This window comes from Nestor notabilis, unplaced genomic scaffold (genome assembly GCF_000696875.1).
Source record: "Nestor notabilis isolate BGI_N333 unplaced genomic scaffold, ASM69687v1 scaffold14870, whole genome shotgun sequence".
NCBI classification, from domain to species: Eukaryota; Metazoa; Chordata; class Aves; order Psittaciformes; family Psittacidae; genus Nestor; species Nestor notabilis.
This window is the reverse complement of record NW_009909913.1, coordinates 86,168-101,129: the sequence shown is the minus strand read 5'-3', so window position 1 is coordinate 101,129 and position 14,962 is coordinate 86,168. Positions and strand designations below refer to the sequence as shown.

The 14,962-nt window shown below is 47.8% G+C and overlaps 1 protein-coding gene across 1 annotated transcript in view; it reads left to right on the top strand.

Moving 5' to 3' along the window:
* Positions 1-1,420, top strand: part of GPC4 (glypican 4) — a gene marked incomplete at its 5' end in the record, with an annotated part of 10,599 nt that extends 9,179 nt beyond the window's left edge. Inside the window, 2 exons of the mRNA XM_010023583.1 lie at positions 23-198; positions 1,167-1,420. Of these exons, the coding sequence (XP_010021885.1) occupies positions 23-198; positions 1,167-1,375 (385 nt within the window). The remainder of the gene's footprint in view (positions 1-22; positions 199-1,166) is intronic.
* Positions 1,421-14,962: the final 13,542 nt, after the last annotated feature.

The window sequence follows — 14,962 nt, the reverse complement described above, 5'->3', positions numbered from 1 at the left end:
GGCAGGAATGGTTTCTTTCCAGGTATGACTTTGCAGTGACTGGGAATGGCTTAGCAAGTCAAGTGAATAACCCCGAGGTGGAAGTTGATATCACCAAGCCAGACATGGTGATTCGCCGTCAAATCATGGCTCTGCGAGTGATGACCAACAAGCTGAAGAATGCTTATAGTGGGAATGATGTCGACTTCATTGACATAAGTATGTTTGCTGCTGTTTGCCTTTTGCTTTTTCTTTTTTCCCTTTTTATTTGGACTTCAGGCTGACATGGGGTAGCTGTTTAAGCTTCAACTGTGAGCAAGTGTGTTAGTAAAGAGGATGGGAACAAGCATCTCGGGCTGTATGGGGAGGGTTCTTCCCATAGGATCATAGAATGGTTTGGGTTGGAAGGGACCTTTAAAGGTCAGCTTGTCCACCCCCCCTGCAGTAAACAGGGACATCTTCAATTAGACCAGGTTGCTCCAAGCCCTGTCCAACCTGGCCTTGAACACTGGCAGGGATGAGATGGGACATCTACCACCTCCCTGGGCACCCTGTGCCAGTGCCTCAGCACCCTCACAGGGAAGAGCTTCTGCCTCAGAGCTCATCTTAGTCTCCCCTCTGGCAGGTTCAAGCCATTCCCCTTGGCCTGTCACTTGTTTTGCTTAAGAGAATGCACAAATTGAGCAATAAGAGAGCTGCTCTAAGGTGTCCCCTTCAGGAGCCTTCTCTTCTCCAGCTGCCCCAGCCCAGCTCTCTCAGCCTGGCTCCAGAGCAGAGCTGCTCCAGCCCTCGCAGCAGCTCCGGGGCCTCCTCTGGCCTCACTCCAGCAGCTCCACGTCCCTCTTGTGTTTTTGCCCCAGAGCTGGATCAGTGCTGCAGGGGGGGTTTCCCCAGAGTACAGCAGAGGGAGAGAATCCCCTCCCTTGACCTGCTGCTCACACTCTGGGGGTGCAGCTTTTCACCCACCAGCATGTCTGGGCATGATGAAGTCCCACACAAAAGTTGCATTAACCAGAGGACCCACGTTTGCATCTCGTACATGTCAAAATGATATAGAATTCTGTAGAATCAACTAGGCTGGAAAAGACCTTTAAGATCATCAAGTCCAACTTGCCCCCCCTTCTCCAACCCTATCCCGAAGCCTCGTGCTGCACCGCAATGAGGGTAACGTGTGTTTGTGTCTGCAGGTGAGGAGAGCAGCGGGGAGGAGAGTGGCAGCGGCTGCGAGCTCCAGCAGTGCTCCTCAGAGTTCGAGTTCAACGCCACCGAAGTCACTGGGAACTCCAACAAGAGCGATAAGACCGTGAACACTTCTGCTGCTGCCCGGGGCAGTCTATCACAAGCAGCCTTGCTCCTTAGCATTTTGTTCTTGGCCATGCAAAGACAATGGAGATAATTGTGCAGCGTAGGGGTCGGGGGGGAAAGACTTTTATTATCAAAGTTAGAAGGCACCTGCTTTCACTTTTATACCATCTAGGGACTTTGCTTTTTAAGTTAATGGACAACAGTGTACAGTTTTTACTATGTTGCCACTGGTTTTAAGATACTGATTTTATTTTTTGTTTCCCCTTGCTATTCTGGGAATAACAGGAACGGGGGCTACCAGTCTGTCCTGTTCACCGAGAATCCATGTTAGAGGTGGATAACGGAAGTGTATATACAAGCCTGTAGTTAGCTCTGCATTTGTGTCTTTATCACTTTTCTTTTTTGTTGGTTTGTTGTTTGGTTTGTTTTTTTTTTTTATTTTATTTTATTTTACCATATTTCCTATGAAAATGAAAGAACCCCAGGGTCTCCTTGGCCTGTAACAAGTCTGTGTTTCTGAAATGAGAAATATCTGTACAGAAGCAGGTTTTATTTATCATGTTATCTTATGAGGGGAAAGAAAAATAATTGCCCAACAAGCAGAAAACGTGTTTCATGTAGTTAACTTCCCATTTATCCACATTATGTTAGTTGCCTTATCTGGAAAGAGGTGGAAGTAATTTGACTTTATTATGCGGTAAAACAAGAGGCGAAGGCAGAGCTGGTCAGTGTGCCAAGTGCCCCACTTGCACAGGGCGTTAATGCCAGGAGCAGGTTGTACTTTCTTTGCAAGAGGTTTGGTTAAATTGGAAGATACTACGGAGAATTCCAGTTCTGCAGACACTAAGAAGAGTTGTCGTTTGTCCCCGGGATCCTTGCAATTAGCTGTAACTCCTGTAGGTCAGTTCCCGACGTGCATCCCCCGTGGGAATAAGGCATTAAACTTGTTCAGTTGGAAGCAACTTGTCGTCTCGCAGATCCAAATGCCAACATGTGTCTCGTCTGCAAATGTGTTAGATGAATACTGGATTCAGTTCTTAGTGTTGGTTTGGTTTGAAGGGATGCTTTGTGGGAGGGAAGGTGGGGGGTGTTGAATTGGTTTGTGCAAGAGTTGTGTTTCCTCTCCCATGGGGGACAAGAGGGAAGGAGCAGGTGAGCAGTGCCCCATGGCGCTGGTGCAGGCAGATCCAAGTTGGAGCAGGCAGGAGCTGGCAGGGCTGAAGCTCCTCCTTTTCCATGTATTCGGTTTCCTAGGAGCCAGTTCCCAGTGACTGTAGTTTTTCGGCATCACCCGAGACACACTCCTCTCCCTACCTGTGCTTTTGCAGTTGGAACAGTGTTGTGGTGGATGGCAGCAACTCATTAATAAAAGAAATGTCTATTTTTAAGAAAAGAGATGAAATAGTTTTTAAAAGAGTTTAAGGAAAACAAGAAAAGTCTTTGGAAAGACTCAAAATCATTCTGCACGTCTCCTCCTGCTTTAGGTAGTCTTCTGGTCTGACTGGATGCCGGGAGAACAATCCAGAGAGGGAGGGTTTGCTCTATTCCACCCTCGTGTTGTAAGGATGATTTTCTATTTTTATATTGAAGCATTATTGTTAGCTCAGGGTCAGCGTTATATTCAACTTTATATTTTCACACCAAATTGCTGCAAAGCTATAAAGAAGGAGTATTCTTGGCTGGTAAAAACAATCCTGGAGGCTTAATTTCACTAGAAGTAGCCAGTTATTTATTAAAACATGCTGTTAGTAGAGGTAGAGATATTCTGGCTACATTATTTTTCTTTAGAAAGTAAATCATGGAACCATAAAATTGGAAAAATCCTAAATTTATGTGTGGGAAAAAATGGATTGTAAATAGCTAAGTTGCCTTGTGAGGCATTGGAAAATGTGCTGATACTTAGAAACTACCTCAGTTCTGAGGAATTTCCTTTCTAGCTTTGAGTGCTATTACATTGACTTGGTAGAAGTGAATCTGGTCTCCAATATGTAGCTGAAAGAGTTATCCCTATAGGCCTTGTTAGATTGTTTTTAATTTAGAGGGTGGAACTCCATCCAGCTGTTTTCTTTCAGCTCAGTTCCCTAACAAAGAGAATTTCTGCATTAAATATTGCTGATGGTTTCCATGACTTTTCCTGATTTGTTTGGTTTCATGGCATTTTCTGATTGCCCTTTAATTATTTAAATGGTTCGAGCCGTTTGAATTTGAATCCTGAAATAAACAAACCTTAGATGCACTCCCCTTGTAAATACATCACGGTGAGGGCTGCCTGGATAACCCCTCTGGCTTCCACCCAGCTGGCAGGCCAGCAAAGTTAAATGAAGAAAAAGAAAGAAAAGCAAATTAAACTTCTTCAGTGCTCAGAGAATGGGGGAACAAAAGCCCTTGTGTTCCAAGGGGCTGAATCTCCAACATCTTCTTTCTTGGCAGAAGTGTTCATATGTAAGAAAGTTGCTTGTAAATGCTGCTTTGGAGCGGTTTTGCTCAGGAAGAAGAACCCATTTCTGCATTTATACTCATCATTTTACAACTGATTGCTTACCAATTGTTATTCCTCAGTTTGGTACAAGCCGCCAATGCAAAGAGCTGCTCTGAGTTTTAAACGTGTCCAGTTGACTTTGTTAATAGCACCAACGAACCTCTGCTATATATAAAGGACAGATTTGTCACCTGAGGCTACAGGAAACAAGAGTAAACATCACTGTAGGATGATCCAAAGTTGTGTTCCTGCTTTGATTCTGTGTTTGTGTGTGAAATCGGCTATCTGACATGCGCTTGTAAACTAAAGCATACGGGTAGGGACGAGGCATGCTGCTCGCTTCAAGGAAGGCATGTGCTCCCTTCCTTCAAGTATTTCTTGTTTTCCACATAATCATTAATGAGTATGACCTAAAAAAAATTCCTGGTCATAAGATTAATCATTAAAATTAATGGAATTGGGAATGAGCTTAAGAGCTGGAATAAAAATTCCAGCCCTTGAAAGGACCTGCTTTGCCAGCCCTGTGCCTCCCCTGAACTGCACTGGATCCCTCCTGCCAACCAGACTCCAGAGTGACACAGCAGGTAGCAGTGAAGGTGTGAACAGAGAGCACATCATGGGACTCCTGTAGCCTCATGTTGTGCTGTCTGGGTGGTTGGAACAAATGACCAGGGCAGCAAGAAGAGTCCTCCTGCACCCCTGGGGCAGGATCTGGCTCCTGCCCCTCCGTGGCCCAACAAACCCAGCTTTTGTCCTCCTGGGCAAGTTGGTGTTTTTGTTCTGGAAGGTGCAACCTCTTGGTATCATAGAATGCTTTGGGTTGAAAGGAGCCTAGAGCTCATCCAGCTCAAATTCCCTGCCACGGGCAGGGACACCTTCCTCTAGAGCAGGTTGCTCCAAGCCCCTGTGTCCAACCTGACCTTGAACACTGCCAGGGATGGGGCAGCCACAGCTCCTCTGGGCACCCTGTGCCAGCGCCTCAGCACCCTTCCAGGGAAGAGCTTCTGCCCCAGAGCTCATCTCAGTCTCCCCTCTGGCAGGTTCAAGCCATTCCCCCTTGTCCTGTCCCTCCATCCCTTGTCCAAAGCCCCTCTCCAGGTTTCCTGGAGCCCCTTTAGGCACTGGAGCTGCTCTAAGGTGTCCCCTTGAGGAGCCTTCTCTTCTCCAGCTGCCCCAGCCCAGCTCTCTCAGCCTGGCTCCAGAGCAGAGCTGCTCCAGCCCTCGCAGCAGCTCCGGGGCCTCCTCTGGCCTCGCTCCAGCAGCTCCACGTCCCTCTTGTGCTGTTCCCCAGAGCTGGATCAGGGCTGCAGGGGGGTCTCCCCATAGCGCAGCAAAGGTCATTTCTTAGACCCGATGGTGTTGAAGTTTCCGTCACCATCCTTTTGCTTTAGCCGAATGTGAGACTTGCTGTACCAGGCAAGACCTCTGTTGTGATCCTGCCTCTTTCCTCATGATGGCATCTGGTGCTGGGCATTTCAGAGAAAGGCATGTAGAAATCCCTTATCTCTTTTTGAATGCTTTTAATTATCTTTCGTACCACAGTAGTTACTGGCCCTGTTTGTCACCGTCCCTCAGTCACCCTCTTCCCTCCTTCCTTTGTTCAGCTCCTCCTAAATCCAGCAGTGTTCCCCGATGGTGATGGCAGCATCCAGATGTGTGACAGCCGGTGCTGTGGGCTGCTGCCCTGCTCACGCCCTTTGCTTTGCAGCACAAAACTGGTGTTTCTTCTAATCCCTGGAGAGCCTGTGCCAACTGCCACATTTCCACAACCAGGTCCTGCTGCTACAGTCAGTCCTGGAGCATCTTGGGGACCCTGAGGACCAAGGATTGTGTATGTAGCAGCTGGTGGGCATTGCTGCTGCAGGAAACCCAGGCTGGATAAATCCATTTCTGACTGTTGGGAGAAAATAACTTGCACCTTGTTTGTTACGCTGATGGCTTGATTTTTCCTTGTCAGCTAGGCTGCGTCTAAGATAGCTGCAGAGTGCCACTGCCTCAAGGCTCTGCCTGATGCCCCGTCCCTGGCAGTGTTCAAGGCCAAGTTGGACACAGGGGCTTGGAGCAACCTGCTCTAGTGGAAGGTGTCCCTGCCCGTGGCAGGGGTTGGAACTGGGTGGGCTTTAAGGTCCCTTCCAACCCAAACCATTCTGTGTGATGGGCAGTGCCCACTTGCCTGCAGTGGCCCATAAACCAACACTGCTGTGCTGGTGGGAGGGTGGCCTGTCCTCTGTTGCTCCTCTTCCTTGTGATGCTGTGTAGGAGTAGTAATAATTGGAATATGAATTAAAACATTCATAAAAGCGGGTGAAAACTGATGCAGAAACATTGCAACCCCCCTCCTGGCTGGTGGGACCTACACTACCTGAGCTGCTATGTGGGACAGTGGGACTCAGCATTGTCCCTCTGCCTGTGTTCTCTGGGCTGGGGGCTGCAGTCCCCATCCCAAATGGTTCTGCAGTGCTGTGTTTCATAGCATCTTCTTTCAAGTGGCTGTGGTTGAATGGTATAAGGTATCTGCAAGCCTGTGCGATAGTGGCATTTTTAGGACCACCTGAATGTGAGCTCACCCACGTAATGATTTTCACGTCTTGATAATGCTGTTTTAGGCATCGTGTTCTCTGGGTTTGGTTGGCTCTTTTGTTGCTGGTGCTGTTTGGTTTTTAATCCTCTGCTGTGGTTTGTTTGAGGGCTTGTAACAGCGTAAATTGCCTGAGAAGATGCAGCTCTTTATGGGCTTGCTGTAATTCTGGGTCAAGTGTGCTTAAATTGCTGTAATTTGTATCTAATGGATTACATGGGTTGAGAGCCCTTTGTGTGACTGCTGGAGTGAGGAGGGGCTGCCCACCCCGAAGGAGGGGAAGGCAGCCTAGGCATGGCCCCTCATTTTGTCCCTTTCTTGAAGGGATGGACCATCATTTCCAGTGGTCCCTTGGCTGTTAGTGAGAGCTGGGGACCTGCCAGGTCCAGGAAGGGCAGGCGGCCGTGGGGAAGAGGCTTTTGCTAAAGCTGGTAGGTTCTGGAGGATGCTGGTGGCATGTTCTAACATTGCGTTACCCTCCTCTCTTTAGTCTCCATGTGCTGTAGGCTGGGTGCTGGTGGGTAGCTGGTGGAGATGCGTTTTCTTCCGTGAACCTGCTATACCTCAACAGCCTTTGCCCTTTTGGGCTTCTTCCAGCCTGCTCATGGCAGCTTGCCCCATGTTCCTTGCTGCCTTTCCCTAAATCTTTGCTTTTTGTGGTGGATCTTGTCATGTGTGCCCCATGTCCCAGCAGGAGCAGAGTCACCCATGGACCTTGGTGCTCTCCCCTGCAAGCCATCTCCATTTCACCCTCAGCCAGAGATTGCCTCCACTATTAAAACAGGAGTTTTCCTTTAAGAAGCAGCTCTTAAACCTTACATTGGCAAACCTGCCTTAGGTTTTTAAGCCATTTCAACAACCAGGTAATGTTTCTGCTTCCCCAGTGGTTGCACAGGAGCTGAGTGGGAGCAGCTTCATTCCCATCATGAAAGCTGGGGTGCCTGTGCCCCACTTTCATGTGTTGTGGTAATACAATTCCCCGAGTAGCTGCTCATCTTCCCAGCGTGTCCTGCTACATGTGCCATTAATTCATATAATCTGATGCAAATCAATATGCTAAACCCCTCATTAATTTTGTAACTGCCTTATACTAATGAGACTTAAAATCCTGGAGAAGGTTGAGGGGATTTGTTTCCCCTCTGAAGGGGCTCCACAAGCTATTGTCAGCCCTACAATGGCTGGCCCTTGGCTGGGCTGGTAATTGCCTCGTGACTGTATTTGCATCGGCATAATGGTGGGGATGTTAGCAGGAGTTAAGACATCTCCTTTTTTCCTCTGAGCAGGAAAATTCGGGATTAGCAAGGTGGAATGCATTCGGTCTCTGGCAGCCGAGTTGTGTAGGGTGGCAGCTCTTCACCTATAACTCGGCTCTTGTTGGAGTTTCCATTAGAAACCTGCTTTTTATAAGCTCAGCCATAAAACCCAAGTCTGCTGCAAACTTGGCACGGTAGGAATTGGCCAGGCTTTTATTTTTACTGGTGGGAAGAACTGATGATTATTTTTAGAAGAAATTGTTTCGTCTGTGAAGTTTAATGGGTTGAAATGCTGTTTTGGCATTCACAAGCCTGCAAAGCAGCTCTGTTGAAAACCCCATTTAGCATCATCAATAATACAGTAATGCTGAGGATCCCCAGGGACAGGCAGCTGAAACAATAGCTGAAATCCTACATTTTTAAAGCTAATTGTTGTACATGTTCAGCCATTTCCCCCATGCCAGTGCCACACACGTACTTGCCGTCTTGTGCAAGATGCAGATCTGAGGATGGTTAAGTCCACAGGAGGCATTTCACTGACGTTAACAGAGGGTGTATCTGCATTTCCAAAGGCTCTTTAATGGAAGCAAGGTCACAGATACACAGCAACTGAGTTGCAGTAGAAAAACTATTCTGGTTTAACCACGAGCCTTTCTTTATTTCTCTTTTTATGGCTGCGTTCATCTGCGTCGCTATTAGAGTTTATTCGTCTCAGAGCTGGGATGTACAATCCTAAATAAATCTACCCTGTCTGGCAGGACTTCGGAGGCAGCCTTCACAGCATGTGTCTTCACACCACCCCTCTGATGTTGGGGTGAGTGGCCCTGTTTGCAGGTCTGAGCTGAGCTGGGCACCCTGATGAATGCGTGGGATAGTGGAGTAGAGGAAGAGTGGCTCTCGCTTGAACAGTCCTAAATACTTCGTTGTTTGCTCTGATTTTCCCAGGTACTAGCATAGGCCACGCTGCTTTCATGAGGATGCTTCAGGTAGAATGTCTCCGAGAATGAGACAAGGAGATAAACTGAGAGAGGCTCCAGTGCCTCCTTGTTTTGGGACAAGTGGGAACTTTAGGTGGTGTGTGATGGATTTGCTACTTCTGCTTTTCCCATGGGAAAAAAAACATCCAAATTTGGAAAAAAAAGAAAATACATAATCACTGTTTATTCATTATGAAGTTCTTTGGTTGGTTGTGCAGTCAGAACCGCTTCAATGTTAAATAAGAATTCGTTGCTCCAAAGCTGTGGTGGAACTGTCAGGTTTGAGCAGGAACAGTTGGGGATCCGTGCTGGAGAGCAAAGGGCTCAGGGCTAGCCAGAGGCCAAGAGAGTCCCTATGACAAAGAAGCTGTTGTCTTTGATCGAGGTCTTCCGGAGCCTAGCTGTCTGAAAATGTGAGCCGAACAAATTAGGTGTGTTCTATTCCCTGTGTGTTCCACACTAAGTAACTGACATTTGGCTTCCTAGTGAAAGAGACTGTCTGTTGTCAGACCCCCTAGTCACTGCCGCCTGCTTGGAGGAAGCACCTATGGAGGACATGGGGAGGGATGTGCTTTGAACAGGTAAAGAGCAGAAGAAGCTGTTGGGAGCCTTGTGCTGACGCAGGGATGGGGATGAGGCCCCTGGGGAGCTTGTGGTGGAGGGGTGCGAGGGTGGGTGCATGTTTAACTGCAAACTGGTGATTAGAAAAGGGGTAGAAATTCCCTTTCTTGAAGGTCTGCTGCATCACATTGGTGCAGGCTCGGCATGGGGGAGTTTGAGGCTCATCCAGGAGCTCCTAGTACTGGGAGCCTCAGTGGGGCTGACAGGCAATGGATTAGATGAGAGGGAGACAGGAGATGAGGGCCTTGGGCAGGACTTGAGCTGCATCTCTGCCACCTACTCGCTTCCTGTCCTTTCTTTCACTCTGTTATTTAAAGTACATTAAATGGAGGTCTGTTTTAGCAGCTTCTGTCCTGCGAGGGGCTGGTGATCGCATCTTTTGGCCTGTGCTTCCAGCTGTTTTTCTCTGTCATGTGGCACGATTCCCATCAAAAGGCAGCAGGGCTGCAGCATTTCCTCTCGTTGGCCACTTTGGAACAGCCAGTGCAGAGGCTCTCGCTGACCATGCTCCCAGCAAAGCCGTGCTCACCTCATGCGTGCTTCTTCCCACCTTGTTTGAACCCTGCTGGGGTGAGAGCTTGTCATTTGCAGCTTGGATGGGAGGGAGCTGCAGCGGAGAGCGGAGCACAGGAGCCAGGTTTGTCCATCGGTTTTGCACTGCACCCTCAGGTGTTCACAGGAACCAGAAATTAATTTGAGGCTTTTGGAAAGGAAAAACTCCTCCATTAAGATTTGTCTCTGTTGCTTTGCAAAGAGTGGTTTGCCCTTTTCCTCTGTTTCGTGCCCTTGCTGCTCACGTGCAGAGCATTAAAGAAGCAGGAACCTCAGCTGTGAAGAGCTGCTAAACCTATACAATCGTGAAGTGCACGGAAAGCGTACGTGAAACCATGACCAAACCTGTGTTTTTGTCCTGTCTCAATGGATGGAGGAAGCAATGGATTGCATCCTTTGGTTTTCAAAAGCACAAAGGGGGAAAAACCTACCATCACCCAACAAACCCCCTCCAGCCCCAGTGCCACATGCACATGGGTTTGGTGAGGCACTGCAGGAAGCTTCCCAGGAGATGCAGGGATGAAGGTTGTGCTGAGGCTGCGCATCCTGGGGAGGAGCAGGACTACATCACAGGACCAGTCCTGGCCATAAGGAACCCAAACTCCTTATTGTGCAAATAAGCAATGAAATGATGTCTCCACCATGGGAGTGGGAATCGGAAGGTGTCCTTCCTCCGGGAAGATGGGGATTTTGGGGACCCATGTAAGCAACCCCAGGGCTTAACCACACTCAGTGAACCCATGGATGGTGGATTGATGGATCTTGTCTTCTGGGCCCAGCTCTGAGACAACGGAGTGGGTTTAATGAGAGCACATGAGCTAAAACTGGTTTGTGTTTTCTTTTCCTCCCAAAATTAGTGGCAGACTGTGGCTGTTCAGGTTGCTATTTTAACTGCTCCAGATGTCAAGCTCGGCTCAGCCGAGATCAATGCGTAATCCAAAGGAAATACTACTAATTTCAAAGGAATGTGGTCAATATTTAAACGTTTTGGATCTTTTAAATACGTAGACTGTGGTAGTGGTCTAGCTGGGCTTATTAACTCTGCTTTTGGAGCAGTGATTCTATTAGCATGAATTAATGTCTATTAACATTATTGATTTTCATTTATTTTAACATGTGGGCCTGTAACGATTGGTTGTTTTAGACATTCTCCAAGGCTGTACTGAGTCAGGAGCTGTTGGTTAAAGGCCTGATCCCACAAGCTTTTATCCTTCCAGTTCCTACTTAAGCCCTGACTTAGCTCCAAGCCTGCAGAGCAGCTCCTGCTGACTCCAGCAGCAGTTGGATTGAACCTGCTCTGGGTCTTGCTTCATCCAGCCCTGATGGCTTCAGCTTAGTCTACAGAGAGACTTTGCTGCTTCTTGCGTGGCCAAGGTGGATTTAACCCTTCAAGCACACCAGTTGCCACCATGAAATATCCCCTTTGCTTTATCTTTCTGCTAATTCAGTGTGGAGCCAACCTGGCTCTTAGACCCATAATCTTTGGTAGCGATGAGTGGGGTGGATCTGGTCTATCTATTAAACTCTGTTTCTAAATCAAGCCCAGGTAGACCAATTTCCACTCCGTCCTCTGACTTTTTGTGCCCATTAAATGTATGAAGTGCTTGTAAGGTAAGGAATTTGTCACAAGGAATGGGATCTTCTTGAATGTTTTTTTAAATGTATGAGTTAAAAATGGAAAGCTTTAAAACCAAAAGTTGACTCCTTTAAATCAGCATGAAAAACAACTTAGGAAAGCAGTTGGAGATATGGCTGCAACTTCCAGAGCTAGAAATGGATCCGTTTTTCAACAAAACAATAAGTTCATAACTCATTTTCTTAACAAGAGGTCTGTTTTCAATAGCTGTTGGAATATTTTGCTTGTAGAGGTCACACATTCTTGGAGAACGACATATTTTGGGGGTTAAAAATATATTTTTAAAGCCAAATGATTTCCATTTAGCAAGAAAAAGAAGTTTGAAATCACTGGTGAAATTATAGAAAAGTTGCACAAGAAGAAAATTCTGATCAGCCTGGATATATTTTTGGAAAAAGTAGAAGCTCAGGAAAAAAAACCCCAACCCAAAACGCAAAAGATCTTGGTCTGCGTCAGAGAATGCTCTCGGTGAAAGGAAACCTTTTGGTTCCTTTGGAGAAACCTCACCCTTTGTTCATGTTGAAGGGAAATGTTTCTTGTTACTGGGTGTTTGCCTTGCATGAAGAAAATGTTTCTGTGGGAGATGTTTTACATTCGAGTGACGCCAGAGAGCCAAAATGTGGAGCTATATTGGCTGTAAAGACCACAGGCTGATGAAGCTGGAACAATTCAACTTGGAAGCCTTTGGGGAAAGGGAAGGATTTCCCCTCCCTCTCAAGGCAAGTGGGGATTTCTGGCTAAGGCCGGGCTCTTTTTGGGTGGGAAAGATTCAGGGCAGGGAATGTATCAGCCTGTATGAATGTGGGGCACAAAGGCTGTGAGTGTGGCGAGGGCACCGCAGCCATCACCATCCCCACTGCCCTGGTGACGGCACATCTGGACTGCACATCTGGCATCGTGCACGCCTGCCCACAGAGGACACTGTGCTATTTCTGCCTCTATGCACTAGGTGGCATTGCCAACTTAGCTACCGGGAGTGGGCTTGGGCAGGGCTGTGGGCAGGGTGCTTGCTGGGCACCCTGACCCTGCCGCCGGCTCTGAGAGCATCCTCTTGGGTAGAGCCTGGTGAGCATCCAGAAAGAGGCCTACAAGAAACCTGGAGAGGGGCCTTGGACAAGGGATGGAGGGACAGGACAAGGGGAATGGCTTTAACCTGCCAGAGGGGAGACTGAGATGAGCTCTGAGGCAGAAGCTCTTCCCTGGGAGGGTGCTGAGGCGCTGGCACAGGGTGCCCAGAGAAGCTGTGGCTGCCCCATCCCTGGCAGTGTTCAAGGCCAGGTTGGACACAGGGGCTTGGAGCAACCTGCTCTAGTGGAAGGTGTCCCTGCCTGTGGGAGGGGGTTAGAGCTGGATGAGCACACAGCAAGAAACAGTCTTCGCTGCTGCTGCTGCAGGTGAGCTGGACAAACATGAGTGAGGCCAGGTCGTTGACATCTTAAAGAGGAACCTGAATACCAGGGACATCAGGAGTTCAGCAGCACCTCTTGGTTCCACACTCAGGCTATTCCCTGTCATTGTTTCTGGTAAGAGTCTTGTACCCATCCCCTGTCTCCCAGTTTCCCACCTCGTTGTGCATGATGGGATCACTAACACTGAAGCTGAACAGAAAGCTTCAGTGGAAAGAGGGTGCATCTTGAGTGGTGGTTACCTGGTTCCTTGGGTACAGCAGCTGGCACTGAAAGCCTGAAAAGATGCCAAACCAGAGGAATTGTAAACTTGTGAGTCTTCCTAAACTGTCGCTTGCTCCTCAGACTGAGCCACTTTTTAAGGGACAAAGGTACCTTGCTGCTATTTGTGTGCTCTATTATCCCTACACCAAGTATACAGAGAGTCAATAAAACACAGAAGGGATGCTTGGGCCAGATCTGCAGACCAGCGGTATCCCTGGAAGCACGAAACCCATCCATCCCAGGGCAGGTTCTCCAGGGAACCACACAGCCCTGAAGTGCTGACCAAAGTGGGGACAAAGCACTGGGTCTGCTTAGTGCCAGCCCCGAGGCTTCACTAGGACAAATGCATTGTTTTTTGTATCCTGCCTTGAAGCTTCTCTTGAAAACATAATCCTGAGTAGCATTCAAGTAAAGCAGAGTTCCTGCTTTCCCAGGGGAGTCAGTGAGGGATATGCTCCCCTAGAAGGGTTTCCCATCCCCAGCTTTGTGTCCTCCCAGGGTTGACCATGGCTTGTTTTTCATCCAGAGTTCCCTTTGGTTGCCTGGGGTGTCTGTACAAGGCACTGGTGTGTGGCTGCTAATAGATCTAATGATGAACAACAGTGTTATTTGTGTTGCATTCATACCTCTCAAGTGTGACTTTCCAATCTGCTTGGCTACGTTATCAGTGTTGGCGTTGCAGAAATGGTCATGATAAACCTGCCCCTGGCCAACAAGGTCTGTGTTCCTACTGCAGCCTCTAAAAACTACTGACATGGGAGGCTTCAGGATGCAACTGCAGGCTCGCGAAATACTTTCCTCTGCATGTAAGTATGTGTGTGGTTGTGGGGAGAGCTGCTCGCACCACTTCGGGTGTTCAAGTTTCCATGGAGAGGGAGCTGGCTGCCTTTCCTGCCTGGGAGATGCAAGGCTTGGAGCAGAGCTGCTCTTGGAAAATGAAGCATTTGTGCTCAGTTGAGCTTCCCGGAAGGAGGACTTGGCCTGAGTGTGTTGTTTGGGCCATTACAGTGCTGTCAATCAGCAATTCTTGGTTTCATGCCTTGTTCTGTATGAGATATATTTTGTATGATCTTTGGCAAGTCACTTCTGTGTCTCTGTTCCTCCCTGTGGAGGAACAGACATAAAACCTTATCTGCAGCAAAGAACTCAGGTCACTTTGAGCTAAAAGTGTTACTGCAGGACTTTCCCCCACCGTTAACCACTTGTTCTACTGCACCGCTGGCCTCACCAGTGTGATGTGTTGCCATTTCTGATGGATTACAGCAGTTCTCCCATTAGCATGAGCCAGACCTCATGGTCTCAAACCCGGTGGTTCATAGTTTAATGCTGAGCTGTGTTGTAATGTTTTTTCCTCTCTTTTAATTTCTGCAAACATACCAATTGTCTTAGGAACCAAAAGAATCTGCCATTGTAAAGCACATGTATTTCCTGCCCCTGCCTCATTCGACTAACCTAAAATGCAGTTCACTCCTTCGTATTCCTGCAGACCAGGGTAATGTGACATGTTGAGAGAGCCAGAACATCTGTATTGGGGACTGTGAGGAAATGTGCATTTTTACTGCGCACTCAGGAAAGAAATCTCATTAGATTCATGTGATCTCAAACCAATTATATTCCCTGTGCAAAATCCAGGCCTCAAGCAGTGCAGCCTTTATCTTTAAGGCAATGGAAATAAAGCAGCAGCATCTGTAATGTCCTTAATGGATGAATTAGGAAGTATATGCATGGGCATAATCCTAGAGACTACTGTAAGCATAAGTGATAGTAGAAGGAGGGTAAAAGAGTGTGTCAAAGACTTCAGCTTTATTAAAGGAGCCATTTATGCGTATGCATGAACTTGGAGTGCCAGTATCCAAATATTGTGATTGCACCAGTCACTCTGAGTGGTGTCCATCTGCTAGGTAAAGAACAG